General features: G+C 37.4%; 1 protein-coding gene across 3 annotated transcripts in view; it reads right to left on the bottom strand.

Annotated features, from left to right (window-relative positions):
• Positions 1–15,752, bottom strand: part of ALMS1 (ALMS1 centrosome and basal body associated protein) — a 216,325-nt gene that overhangs the window by 127,800 nt on the left and 72,773 nt on the right. For all 3 annotated transcript variants that reach the window (XM_028496787.2, XM_028496788.2, XM_028496789.2), the window contains 2 exons: positions 2,700–5,639; positions 1,531–1,664 (listed from right to left, as the gene is read on the bottom strand). In XM_028496787.2, coding sequence (XP_028352588.1) covers positions 1,531–1,664; positions 2,700–5,639 — 3,074 coding nt within the window. The remainder of the gene's footprint in view (positions 1–1,530; positions 1,665–2,699; positions 5,640–15,752) is intronic.

Here is a 15,752-nt window from a genome sequence, read left to right as displayed (position 1 = left end):
CAGAAACTAACACACCATTGTAAAGCAATTATACTCCAATAAAGATGTTAAAAAAAAAGGTGCTAGAACTACTTATCCATTTTATTATGTTATTTTGTTTTTCACAAGCAGATATACAAAACTAAAATCCAGAAAAAACTATAAATCTAATTTATACTTTCAAAAAAACTTTTCCAAAATTGATAAGTCAAATAATTCTATCACTGACAATTTTCTGAGAAACTGTATGAATTACGCCATTAAGTGTACATATCTGATAGCTATATCAATTTTTATGGAATTAATAATAACAGCTGGGCTTCCCTGGTGGCGCTGTGGTTGAGAATCTGCCTGCCAATGCAGGGGACACGAGTTCGAGCCCTGGTCTGGGAAGATCCCACATGCCGCGGAGCAACTGGGCCCGTGAGCCACAATTACTGAGCCTGCGCATCTGGAGCCTGTGCTCCACAACAAGAGAGGCCGTGATAGTGAGAGGCCCACGCACCGCGATGAAGAGTGGCCCCCGCTTGCCACAACTAGAGAAAGCCCTCGCACAGAAACGAAGACCCAACACAGCCATTAATTAATTAATTTAAAAAATAATAATAATAACAGCTGCCAATTATTGAGCAATATCACACACCCTAATAAGCATTTTATAGGCATTATCTCATGTAAGCCATAGCAAAATCCTGTAAGATAGGTATCATTATACCCCATTATTGTTCATAATAGCAGACCAAATGCCCCATGCACAAGAGAATGGATAAACTATGATATATTCATACACTGGAATACTTACAGCAATAAAAAGGAATAAATTAAAACTATGTATATCTATCTAGAAGAACCTCAGAAGCCAAAGACTGAAAATTGCAATTCTCAGAAGAATATATAACATCTTAATATATAATATCTTTATTCCAGCTGTTATATAGTTCAAAACCATACTGAGCAGCAAGAAAACCAATACATGTCAGGATAGGAAGTAAGAATGATATAACTGGGGAAGAGAACACACAGTAATTCAGTGATATTTGGTAACATTCTACTTCTCAAGCTAGATGGCCAATAAACAGGAATTATTTCTACTTTTTCTTTATACACACTTCATACATATTCTTTTCTATGCATGAAATAGTTCACTATAGATGGAAAATGAGTACTATTAAAAAGAAAGTTATTTATACATAAGCTATTATAGCTGTGTGTTCTTAAGCAGAGAAAATACATCTGAAAATACCTGGACTGCATCTGTATCTCAAGATACCACCCTCAAGAAAAAAAAAAAGTGTTAAGAATACATTAATAAAACAAGCAAATCCATTCTTATTTTTCTAAGACAAAACTTTTTAATGGATTAATTTAGAATTAATCAAAACCTATAGAACCTAATCCTTAAATCTTAACTTTTGAAGACTTAAGACTCCTAACACTTTAGCCAAAGACTATCAGTGACTCAGCCGGAGTCATCAATGCCCAGGTAAGAGATCCAAATTCCACACCCTTTCTGTCACATTTTCTCTCTTAATTTCTAGATTTCTTTTATACCTTGGGCAAGTCAGTTGTTCTCCCATGACCAAACAATTTTGCTTTGATCTCTTCTACTTTTCTCCTGTCATCTTCATTTAATTCTGAAATGGAGTAGCCACACTCATGAGCCATATTAAACTTCAGATTCCTGGCTGGAGAGAAAAGCATAAAAACATTCAAGATCATACAATGCAAAAGTATCAGTGACTATAAGAGCACAGAAGATCAATATATGCAATTTAATGCCCTACCACAGTGCTTACGAAACAGTGTATACTCTCAATTTTATGACAAACTATTAGAAGTTCCTGAGACATAATTTCACTGAAAAGTCAGATTTTTAAAAAAAAATTCTACAGACATTTCTCCAAAGAGACCACTTTAAATATGGTACTCAGCCACTTAATCTTTATCTTCCTTCCAATTAAGAGTCCCTTTGTCTCCCCAATTAGCTCCTGCTACAGTCACTGCCACTTCCAAGATAGTTAATATTTTTAAATAATAAATAAAACTTGAAGTTTTTGGAGAATCAAAATATGCATAAGTGATAGAAGGAATGGTGTAGGAAGTTAATCTCAAGAGAAGATTTCCAAGTAGGCCTGAACTGCTTATAAGTTGCCTTCCAAAACATATTTATTCGCCAAGTTGTCTTAAAGACTTTTTTTCTTTCTTTTTAATGGAATTCTACAATTAGAGATTAATGGAATTTAACTCTAACCCACGTTCTAGTGTGAAATACCTTGATTTGCTTTTTTCTGACATCTATCTAAGATCTGCTTTAAGAATTTTATTAGAAAAGTGGATAGAAAGTATATGTAGTTTGATGATACAGAGTGACTTAGAGAAGCACAAATTGAAGTTTTTTACTGCCTCCAAAATAAGGACAGTGCAATGAAAAGATCAGGAAAACATCCAAGCTTTAGGAATTTGGAAACCCAAGTTTTATCTCCCCTTTTCTTCAGACATCAGAACTTACTTTTCCTTAAGACCTTAAACTAGCACTATTAATACTGTGACTTCATTATTGGTTAAATGAGTTTATTCTGGGTTGCCGGTAGAAAATGTAATCATCTAACAGTTCTACCAGAAAATTAATTTAGAGCTCCAAACACTTAACTTTAAGCAAATTATTAAACTATAATGTTTATGAGTTTGACCTGCCTTTATAACAAATTATCTTTTCCTACCTCGTGCCCGTACCCGAGATTCCTCCTCCTCTGCATTTCTGAGTATTTCTTTAGCATGGTTCAATGAGGATTCACATTTCAGAAGGTTTTTCACATGTGCAGCCAGTGAATCTACACTGCTACCACCACCATCGTCACTCTCTAACACACCCTCTTCCTCTCTGCTACCTGTCATGCTTGTCTTGGGTGAAGAATATGGAGAGAAGTTTAGAAGTACATCAGAAACTGACTCCGAGGAATTACTGTCCCATGAGCAGGAACTTGCATCACTACTTGAATCACTTTTAATGACAGTCATCATAGGAATAATAATATTATTCTCAATGGTTCTACTATACCCTTCAGGGTCAGATCTCATTACAGATCTGGCTGCTTTATATTGCCTAAGGGTTTCGTCTAATGCCACTCTGGCTCTGCTTTCTGCTTCCTGTAAAGGACTTCTAACTGTAGTTGAACTAATAAACTCCCAATTTTCAGTGCCTCTCTGGCATTTCAGATTCGTCTGTGTGCTAATATCCTTCTGTATGCACTTGTTGCTTGGGCTTTCTTCTGTGAATGGCTGTCTCTGAGACAAATCACCATTAGATGCATCAGTTGTGGGGGGTTCTTTGAAGCAAACCACTTTCTTAGATTGTATAAATGAAATATCACTAACATCTCTGAAATGGACAAGGGGAACAGGAAAATTGCATCGTCTCAGTGCTATATTTTCTGCTTCCATTAAAAGTGTCTGAATCTCTTTAAGAGTTTTGGAACTGTTTTCCATATCCTGGATTTCCTTAGGGCCAACATCTTCAAAACCTGAAGATTCTGGCTTATTTATTACAACTCTACCATCAGCCTGAGAATTTAAAGGCATATTGTTTGAGATAACACTGGCGTTAGAAGAATCCAAATTATCTATCAGCCTTTGGACATGGTCTGAAGTAAGTCTGTGCTTCTCACTATGTGAATAAGTACTACAGGGAACTGTTGATAACCCAGTAATCTGACCAGCTTGCCCAAGACTACTTGAGAACTTCAGGTTATTTTCAGTTAGATGTCTTTCTGGCAAATCCTGTTGGTAGAAAAGAACTGGTTTCTCTCTACGTGAAAAGGAACTAGGAGGAACTGCTGGTAACACAGTTTTTTGGTCAGCTGGTCCAGGAACTGTTGAAACCTTCAGTGAATCTTCAGTGAGATGTTTGTCTGGCAATTCCTCTGGGTAGAAAATATTAGATTTCTCTCTGTGTGAACAGGAACTAGAAGGAGGTATTTGTATCCAAGAATTCACATCAGTTGGTTCAGGAACAGGTGAAATCTTCAGAATATCTCCACTTTGATGTCTATCTGGCAACTGCTGTTGAAAGAAAATACTGGGCTTTACTCTCTGAGAATAAGAATTAGGAAAACCTGTCAGTAATGGAGTCTTCTGGTCATCTGGGCCAATCACAGTTGAAGTCTTAGGCTTTTCTCTATGTGAGTAGGAACTAAGGGGAGCTGATAGTAACTCAGCCTTCTGGTCATCTGGTAAAATCTTGAGTTTCTCTTTATGTGAGTAAGAACTAGAAGGCCCTGTTGGTATCCCAGCATTCTGGTCAGCTGGTCCAGGAAGAGCAAAAACTTTTAAAGTTTCTTCAGTAAGATCTGGCAACTCCTGCTGGTAAAAAACATCGGCCTTCTCTCTATAATATGAGTAGGAACTAGAGGGGACTGTTTGTATCCCAATCTTCTGGTCACCTGGTCCAGGAACAGCTGAAACTTTCAAAGTTTCTTCAGTAATATCTGGCAACTCCTTCTGGTAAGAAAAGATGGGGCTCTCTCTATGTGAACAGGAAGTAGGGGGCACAGTTCGCATACCAGTGGTCTGGTCTGCTTGTCCAGGAAGCTCTAAACGTTTTAAAGCATCTTCATTAGGATCTGGCAACTCTTGCTGGTAAGAAATGATGGGCTTCTCTCCATATGAGGAAGAAGTAGAGATTATTGCTGGTATCCCAATCTTCTGGTCAGCTGGTCCAGGAACCTCTAAAACTTTTAAAGCCACTTGAGTAAGATCTGGCAACTCTTGCTGGTAAGAAATGATGGGCTTCTCTCTATATGAATAGGAACTAGATGGTACTGCAGGTATCCCAGTTTTCTGGTCAGCTGGTCTGGGAGCAGTTGAAACATTCAGAGCCTCTTCAGTAAGATATCTATCTGGTAAGGCCTGCTGGTAGAAAATAATGGGCTTCTCTTTATGTAAGTAGGAAGCAGAGGTTACTATAGGTATACCAGTCTTCTGGTCACCTGTTCCAGTAACACCTGAAACTTTCCAAGCCTCTCCAGTTAGATGATTATCTGGCAACTCCTGTTGGTAGAAAACACTGGATTTCTCTCTATGTGAGTAGGAACCAGAAGGTTCTGATGTCCCAGTCTTCTGATCAGCTAGCCCAGAAATAGCTGAATCTTTCAGAGCCTCTTCAGATAGATGACTGCCGGGCAAGGTTTGTGGGTAGAAAATACTGGGCTTCTCTCTATGTGAGTAGGAACTAGCAGGTACTGAGAGTATACCAGTCTTCTGGTCACTTGGTCTAGACGCAGGTGAAACTTTCAGAGCCTCTTCACTTAGATTACCATCTGGTAACACCCGCTGGTAGAAAAAACCACCCGGCTTCTCTCCAAATGAGTAGGACCTAGACGACCCTCTTAGTATCCCAGTGTTCTTCTGGTCAGCTGTTCTAGGAAGAGCTGAAACTTTTAGAGCCTCTTCAGTTAGACGACTGTCTGCTAATGTCTGTTGGTTGAGAGTATCAGTATGTTGACCAATATTCTTCACTTGAGGAGACCTTCCAGCCAACTGAGGAAAGTCCTCAGGGGACAAGGATAAATGAGATACAGTGTCTGAAACTTCAGGAGTGGTAGTGATGCCTGGTTTCAAGGTGGATTGAGGAATTTCAGCTATGTCTCCTTTGGACGTATTCCCTAAAGAAAAAGAGATTTGTTAATATTGTTGATATTGGGCTTCCCTGGTGGCACAGTGGTTGAGAATCCGCCTGCCAATGCAGGGGACACGGGTTCGATCCCTGGTCCGGGAAGATCCCACATGCCGCGGAGCAACTAAGCTCGTGTGCCACAACTACTGAGCCTGTGCTCTAGAGCCCGTGAGCCACAACTATTGAGCCCGCGTGCTGCAACTACTGAAGCTTGAGCGCCCAGAGCCCGTGCTCCACAATGAGAGAAGCCACTGCAATGAGAAGCCCGCGCACCGCAACGAAGAGTAGCCCCCACTCGCCGCAACTAGAGAAAGCCCGCGTGCAGCAACGAAGACCCAACACAGCCAAAAATAAATAAATAAATAAATATATTGTTGATATTATAGATATATTTTGAATTAAAAAGATTCCTTTTATGCACTAAAAGAAATAAAGCAAGCTTTCCTTCCTCTGGCCTTTATGTTTCCAGAAAGGATTCCTAAAGAAATACTCATCAGAGAGCGTCCCTGGTGGCACAGTGGTTGAGAGTCCGCCTGCCGATGCATGCCCCGGTCTGGGAGGATCTCACATGCCACGGAGCGGCTGGGCCCGTGAGCCATGGCCGCTGAGCCTGCGCGTCCGGAGCCTGTGCTCCGCAACAGGAGAGGCCACAGCAGTGAGAGGCCCGCGTACCGCAAAAAAAAAAAAAAGAAATACTCATCAGAAGAAATAAAGATTTATATATAAAGTTATTAATTACAAAGTGATTTATAAGAGCAGACTAATGTGGAAATAATTAAATATTCAACAAGAGAGTAATTTTTTTAAATAGCAGTATATATATTTTACGGAATATTATGTGGATCTTAAAATTTAGATTTTAAAGAATTTTCAATGTGATGGAAAAATCCTATCTACTATGGGATTTGATTTCCCCCTAAGGTAATAAGTTAGCCTGTTATTGTGTCATGTATGTTGTCAGAAGACGTAAGACTCCTCAATCAGAGACAAAATACTTAACTCCAAGGCATAGCAAAGGATCATCAGCTTATTTTCATGAAATCCCCTTTCCCCTAAGTCATATGAGGGCAAAGCAATATAGCCCAAATGGATGCTATGCATGCAGTGAATTTAACTGACTCTCCTAATAAACACACCCTGAATAAAATATGTATTTTTAATTAAATGAAACTGTAAAGACTCTAAAGGTTACACTAAGGAGTTTGAAATTACTTCTACATGGCATGGGGAGTTGCTGACAGATTTGATCAGAACTACTGCAGAAATACAGATTCTCTTGAATCTGGGTAGAAGGGAATGCAAAAGCGTCGTAAGCAGTACTAGTTAAAAGAACTTTCTGCAACAATGGAAACGTTCTATATTTGTACTATCTAATACTAAATGAAAGTAGCTCTAACTAGCAGTGAAAAGTAAATGATTGCAATCCAAATTACAAGATTTGACATTCATTTGCTGATTCAAAAAAATGAATGTTTACTATGTGCTAGTCACTGTTCTAGATATAGAAAACAGAGCAATAAACAAACAGACAAAACTTACATTCTAATTCTCCCTCACAGAGCTTACATTCTAATAGGAGGAAGCAGACAAGATTTGATTTCCCCCTAAGCTAATAAGTTAGCCTGTTATTGTGTCATGTATGTTGTCAGAAGACGTAAGACTCCTCAATCAGAGACAAAATACTTAACTCCAAGGCATAGCAAAGGATCATCAGCTTATTTTCATGAAATCCCCTTTCCCCTAAGTCATATGAGGGCAAAGCAATATAGCCCAAATGGATGCTATGCATGCAGTGAATTTAACTGACTCTCCTAATAAACACACCCTGAATAAAATATGTATTTTTAATTAAATGAAACTGTAAAGACTCTAAAGGTTACACTAAGGAGTTTGAAATTACTTCTACATGGCATGGGGAGTTGCTGACAGATTTGATCAGAACTACTGCAGAAATACAGATTCTCTTGAATCTGGGTAGAAGGGAATGCAAAAGCGTCGTAAGCAGTACTAGTTAAAAGAACTTTCTGCAACAATGGAAACGTTCTATATTTGTACTATCTAATACTAAATGAAAGTAGCTCTAACTAGCAGTGAAAAGTAAATGATTGCAATCCAAATTACAAGATTTGACATTCATTTGCTGATTCAAAAAAATGAATGTTTACTATGTGCTAGTCACTGTTCTAGATATAGAAAACAGAGCAATAAACAAACAGACAAAACTTACATTCTAATTCTCCCTCACAGAGCTTACATTCTAATAGGAGGAAGCAGACAATAAACAAATTACTAAAACATATGCTATGTCAGATAGTGATAAGATGATTAATATATACAGCAAGTATTATCTCTACTTTACATTAAGTTTCAAAGATGATGATATAACAGTGCTTCTCTTTGTGGAGATATTGTTAACTTGCTGACTGAGTGAGTAGGTGAGTAGGTCTGGGGTGGGATCTGAAATTCTGCATTTCTAACAAGCTCCCTGATAATGCCCAATACTACTGATCCCCAGACTACATTTTGAGTAGCAAAAATATATAATTTTTATATAATTTTTACTTATTTATATTTATATTATAATTTATATAATTTATATATAATTTTTCTAGAGTTGTATGTTGAGTAAGTGACAAAAACAGGCACTTTAATCTTTTAATCCTAACTCCAAATTTTGAACTCTTTTCACTACAACTAACTGCTGTTCTAAATGCACTAATGAGCTTCAAAAAAGTAGCTGAATGTATGATGAAACAGCTTGAATAATGATTGTAAAGTAAAGAAGTAAAGTACCAAGTACTAACTCTTCAAAAAAACTAAAAGACAAGGAACAATGTAATCTGCGTAGTAACTTGAGAAGGAAAATGGGATATAGAAATTTTTGTAAGGAAAAAAACAGCTCAGAAAATTAATAAATCAACAAAGACTGACAAACTGAACAACCAACAGGTCAAAGAAGAAATCAAAAAGCAAAAAAAAAAAAAAAAAAAAAAGAATCCACCGGGCAATGCAGGGAACACAGGTGCCATGCAACACAACTACTGAGCCTGCAAGCCACAACTACTGAAGCCTGCATGCCTAGAGCCCGTGCTCCACAACAAGAGAAGCCACCACATTGAGAAGCCCAAACACAACGAAGAGTAGCCCCACTTGCTACAACTAGAGAAAGCCTGCGTGCAGCAACAAAGACCCATTACAGCCAAAAATAAATAAATAAATAAAAGGAAGCAATGGGATATTAAAAAAAAGTGCCACAACAAACAAAAGTCCAGGACCAGATAATTTCACTGTTTTATTCTATGAAACATTCAGAGAATTAAAACCAATCCTTATCAAACTTTTCTAAAAAATACAAGAGGAGAGAACACTTCCAAACTCATTTTACAAAGCCAGCATTACCCTGATACCAAAACCAGACAAGGACATTACATGAAAAGAAAATTACAGGCCAGTATACCTGATGAATTTAGATGTAAAAATCCTCAACAAAATATTAGCAAACCAAATTCAACAATACATGAAAGGGGTGATATGCCATGATCGAGTGGGAATTACTCTAGGGATGCAAGGATGGTTCAACATCCACAAGTCAATCAATGAGATACACTTTGTTAACAAAATGAAGAATAAAAATTATGATCATCTCAATATATGCAATATATTGGGATTGATATATATACACTGATATGTATAAAATGGATAACTAATAAGAACCTGCTGTATAAAAATAAATAAATAAATTCAAAAAAAAAAGCTTCCTATGAAGGGTAATAGGTCAGGAAGCAGAACTTGTTTCTATCTCTACATCAGTCCTTATCTTCCTGAGTGACTATGTCTGAATTACTTCTATAGCCTTCAGTTTCCTCATTTACCTTACACAGACTTGGAATTTATAACCTCATAACATTGTATAAATCTCTCAAATTTGAATGGCTCCCTTGGCCTAACAACTGATTCATTTTTGCCCCATTAAACAAACCAATGTTTTGGAAAAAAATGACCAAATGCATCCAAGGCCATTTTGGGTAAGTAACTGACCTGGACTCAGAAACCTTGGTTTTTGGTAATCATTCTGTAATCAACTTCCTTTATGGCCTTAGGAATTTTGCCTGGTCTCTGTGAACTTAGATTTTCTCATCTGTAATAGGGAAGTATATGAAAACCAAGACCCCTATCCACTACTCTTATTTTTTTCCTACAACAAACTATATCATTTTATAATGTAGAATTTCCTCAGCTTAAAGTACATTATTTCTAGTGTAAAAAAATAAATGATTTTCCTTAAAAAAAAAAAAGAAGCATTTGACAAGATTCACTACCCCCTTATGATAAAAACTATCAACAAAAGGGATACAGAAGGAAATGTATCTCAACATAAAAAGGCCATATACAACAAGCCCACAGCCAACATCATACTCAGTGACTCATTGGTGAAAAGCTAAAAGCTTTCCCTCTTAAGATCAGGAGCAAGACAAGGATGCCCAGTCTCATCACTTTTACTCAACATAGTACTGGAAGTCCTAGTTGGAGCAATTAGGCAAGAAATAGAAATAAAAGGCATCCAAGTCAGAAAGGAAGAAGTAAAACTGTCTCTATTTGCAGATAACATGATGCTATATATAGAAAATCCTAAAGACTCCAATGAAAAATGATTTCAGTAAAGCTGCAGGATACAAAATCACTATACAAAAAACAGCTGCATTTCTATGCACTAATAATGATCAGAAAAAGAAAATAAGGAAATAATCCCGTTTACAACTGTATCAAAAAGAATAAAATACCTAGGAATAAATTTAACCAAGGAGGTGAAAGAGCTATACACTGAAAACTGTAAGCCATTAATGAAAGAAACTGCAGAAGACACGAATAAATAGACAGATATTCTGCACTCATGGATTACAAAAGTTGTTAAAATGTCCAAACTACCCAAAGTGATCTAAAGATTCAATGCAATCCTTATCAAAATTCCATTTTTCACAGATACAGAAAAAACAATCCTGAAATTTGTATGGAACCACAAAAGACCATGAATAACCAATGCAATCTTGAGAAAGAAGAACAAAGCAGGAGGTGTCATGCTCCCAGATTTCAAACTGTATTACAAAGATATAGTAATCAAAACAGTACAGAATTGACATAGAAATAGACAGGCAGATGAATGGAATAGAATAGAGAGCCCAGAAATAAATCCATGCATTTATGGTCAATTAATTTTTGCTAAAGGAGCTGAGAATATACAATAGAGACAATCTAAGTGTCCGTCACTGGATGAATGGATCAAGAAAATGTGTGTGTGTGTGTGTGTGTGTGTGTGTGCATGCATATGTCTATGTGTGTATATATATACACACGCACACAAATATATACATACACACACACACGATATTATTTGGCCTTAGAAAAGAAGGCCATTTGTGACAACATGGATGAACCTGGAGGGCCTTATGCTAAGTGAAATAAACCAGACAGACAAAGACAAACACTGCATGGTATGGTATCACACATATGCGAACCTTAAAAAAAAAAAAAAAGTTGAACCAATAAAAACAGAGTAGAAAGTCGTTGCCAGGGGCTTCAGGGTGGGGAAAATAGGGAGAAGTTGGTAACAGGGTATACACTTTCAGTTATAATATGAATAAGGTCTGAGGATCTACTGTATAACATGGTGACATGACTACAATTGATAACACTGTTTAGTATAAATGAAATTTGCTAATAAGCGAGTAGAACTTAAATGTTCTCACCAAAAGAGGATACATATGCGAGGTGCTGGATGTGTTAATTAACTTGATGGGGGGAATCCTTTCACAATGTATACATATATCCAATCATCTTGATGTAGACTTTAAATATTTGTCAATTATATCTCAAAAAAAATCCACCAAGATTGTCTCTCTAAAGCAACTTGGCTGTACAGAAATATGCATATAGAAATAAAACTGTTTCAAAATAGCTTTAAAAAATTTTTTTAATTTAGCACCTACTAGGTGCCAGGCACTGTTTTAGACACTGGATTAAAAGTCTCATTATAGCCAATTCTGACGTGGAATGCCCTACTCTCTTCACTTAACTCTTGTATCTCCTCCCCGCTAGGATTTCAAGAGAGTTCAAGTCTCTCCTCCTCGACTATTCCAGTACTCATTGATTTCTCGCCTATTCCAGCTCCTGGAGCACCAGAGTCTGTATTGCACAATGTAGCATCTGATCACATATACAGCCTGCTGCTATGTCAGGGGTACTAACCAGCTTATCTTGCTAACTACACAGTAATACAATTCCTGAGGTGAGGGATAATATCTTATACTCCACCTGCATCCTCATCACCTCAGGGAGAGCAGAGCACACTGCAGGCACCCCTGCCCTATGATCCCGTTTACAACTGTATCAAAAAGAATAAAATACCTAGGAATAAATTTAACCAAGGAGGTGAAAGAGCTATACACTGAAAATTATAAGACACAGTTGAAACAAATGGAAGAAGACCCAAAGAAATGGAAAGACAGTCTGTATTTATGGAATGGAAGAATTAACATTGTTAAAATGTCCGTATTACCTAAAGTAATCTATAGATTCAATAGAATCTCTATAAAAATACTAATGGCATTTTTCACTGAAATAGAAGAAGCAATGCTAAAACTTATATGAAAGCACAAAAGACCCAAATGCTCAAAGCAATCCTCAGAAAAAGGAACAAAGCTGGAGGTATCACACTCCCTAATTTCAAATTTTACAAGTCTATAGTAATCAAAACAGCATGGTATTGGCAGAAAAATAGATATAAAGATCAATGCAACAAAATTGAGAGCCGAGAAATAAACCCACACACATATGAACAATTAATTTATGACAATGGAGCAAAAAACATACCATGGAGAAAAAAACAATCTCCTCCATAAATGGTGTTGGGAAACCACCACCGCACGGGAAAAGCACTTGCAAAGGAATGAAACTAGACCACCATCTTACACCATACACAAAAAGTAACTCAACATGGACTAAAGACTTGAATGTAAGACCTGAAACTATAAAACTCCTCGAGAAAACATATGCAGTACACTCTTTGACATTGGTCTTGGCAGTATCTTTCCTGATATGTCTCCTCAGGCAATGGAAACAAGCAACTACATCAAACTAAAGCTTCTGCACAACAAAGGAAACCATCAACAAAACGAAAAGATCACCTACCAAATAGGAGAAGCTACTTGCAAATCATATATACAATAAGTGGTTAATATCCAAAATATGTAAAGAACCTATACAACTCAACAACAACAACAAAACAACTTGATTAAAACTGGGCAAGGGCTTCCCTGGTGGCGCAGTGGTTGAGAGTCCACCTGCCGATGCAGGGGACACAGGTTTGTGCCCCAATCCAGGAGGATCCCACATGCTGCAGAGCGGCTGGGCCCATGAGCCATGGCCGCTGAGCCTGCACGTCCGGAGACTGTGCTCAGCAACGGGAGAGGCCACAGCGGTGAGAGGCCCGCGTACCGCAAAAAAAAAAAAAAAAACCTGGGCCAAAAACCTGAATAGACGTTTTTCCAAAGAAGACATATAGACAGCCAACAGACACAGGATAAGATGTTAAACATCATTAGTTATTAGGGAAATACAAATCAAAATCATATGAAACTATCACCTCACACACCTGTTAAAATGGCTATTAATAAAAAGACAAGAAATAAAAAGTATTGGCGAGGATGTGGAAAAAAAGGGACTCCTGTGCACTGTTGGTGGGAATGTAAATTGGTGTAGCCACTATGGAAAACAGTATGGAGGTTCTTCAAAAAATTAAGAATAGGGACCTCCCTGGTGGTCCAGTGGTTAAGAATCTGCCTTCCAATGCAGGAGATGTGGGTATCAACGGATGAATGGATAAATAAGATGTGGTACATACAGTTGACGCTTGAACACTGTGGGTTTGAACTTTGCAGGTCCACTTACAAGTGGCTATTTTTCAACAGTAAACACTAGAGTACGACACAGACTGTGGTTGATTGAATCCGCAGTTATATGCAGACTACCCCCATGCTGTACAAGGGGTCAACTGTACATACAATGAAATACTACTCAGCCATTAAAAAAAAGATGAAATCTTGCCATTTGCAACAACACAGATGGACCCTGAGGGTATTATGCTAAGTGAAATAAGTCAGAAAGAGAAGACAACACTGCATGATTTCACTCATATAAACAAAAAAATAAATAATAAATACCCAAACAAACAAACCAAACTAAAAAAAACACACAGATACAGAGAAGAGAGTAGTGGTTACCAGAGGGAAAGGAGGGTGGGAGGTGGCTGAAATGGGTAAAGGGTGTCAACTGTATGGTGACAGAGGGAAACTACACTTTTGGTGATGAACATGCTGTAGTGCACACAGATGTCGAAACATAATGTTGTACATGTGAAACATATTTAAAATGAAAAATAAACAGATTAAAGAACAAACACTTGTTCCAAATTATTTTCTAATTTTTCAAAGTTTTTACATGTTTTGATCATTACAAATTAATAGTGACATCTAGTACCTAGAAGGGAACAAATGAGATAACAACCAAGGAGTTAAGATAATACAGCCCAGCTCCTTGAAAAAGATATACAGCCCAGATCCTTGAAAGATGTGTTAAACAAAATAACGAGTCCTTACTTAAGAAGACCTCAGCAGGAAGGAAAAGATTAGTAAAGGGAACTAAAAGAACTACTTCAAGTTAAGCTGCAAAAAGTGTAGGAGGAGACTTGTGGTGTTCACAAAGAAATTTCTGGCAGCTCCATATAAGCTTAAGGACATACACTTCAAACTGTCAGAAGCAATGTTGATCATAAATCCACTATCATTTTTGAAATATGTCTGCATACGTAGGAATACATGATGATGGATGGCATAGTTGTAGAGTACGAGTCTCTCAGCCCTTGAAACAGGAATAAATATGCTGACTGTGAACGTTACAATATTACTATATATCTACTGAATTCTTCAAAGTCCATTTTTAGGGTAAGGGTTGAAGAGAAAAGTCTGGACATGAGGAAGAAGAGAACTGCCCAGAAAAAGACTATAATATTCTAAAAGTTTATATTGATGCCTTTTAGAGACAGACTAACAACCTGGTTAGGATTTGCTGAAGAACTCTTTACCCATTGGAGCCAAATGCTTATTAACATAGAGGATTTCTTTGGGAGACAAAGAGAGCATAGTTTTATTTCTCAAAGTATAATCTGAAATCCTCTATGACCTCATTTAATAAGAACAACAAGCAAGTACTTTATTTCTCACAGACAAAATGAGATGCAATTCCAGTTTTGTTTTACATACAACTAAGGGCTTCTTATTAGTAATCATTCCAAATGAATTATTATGGATTATTAATATTAGCACACAAAAATAAATTAGCATATTTCTGGATTTCAAGACCTCCAATTCAGTCACGACTAACAGGTCTGACTGTCCCGAAGAGAATCTATTTTGTCTGCACAGCACGTACACTGAAATTCCTGCAGTTTTAAAAAGGATACTGGTAATATTTTAAGTTGGTCTTTGTTTTCATTGCTGTTCTTCTTGCTCTCTAATTATGAACTATTGTAACTTCACTGTTTTTACAATTTCCTAATTAGTAATTACTGATAACTAGATAAGTATAATTTGTTGTGGGTTATTTGGTTAATCCTTGAGTAAACTGATAGATGTTTGCATCAACATTAACCTAAGTCTTCTCAAAACTAGACTATAATACATGTATATATTATAGTTCAAATAGAAATTCTTGATACCATTATTGACAAAGCAGATGTAAATATAACCCTTCCAAAGTGTCTAGAGGGACTTCCCTGGTGGTCCAATGGTTGAGAATCCGCCTTCCAATGCAGGGGACGTGGGTTCGATCCCTGGTCGGGGAACTAAGATCCCACATGCCGTGGGGCAACTAAGCCCACACACCACAACTACTGAGTCCGTGCACCACAACTAGTGAGCTCACACGCTCTGGAGCCCGAGCGCCACAACTACAGAGCCCGTGTGTCACAACGAACAGCCTGCATGCCGCAGTGAAAGATCCTGCATGCCGCAGCTAAGACTTGACACAGACATACATACATACATACATA

Source organism: Physeter macrocephalus, chromosome 12, assembly GCF_002837175.3.
Source record: "Physeter macrocephalus isolate SW-GA chromosome 12, ASM283717v5, whole genome shotgun sequence".
NCBI classification, from domain to species: domain Eukaryota; kingdom Metazoa; phylum Chordata; class Mammalia; order Artiodactyla; family Physeteridae; genus Physeter; species Physeter macrocephalus.
This window is presented reverse-complemented; position numbering and strand designations above follow the sequence as displayed.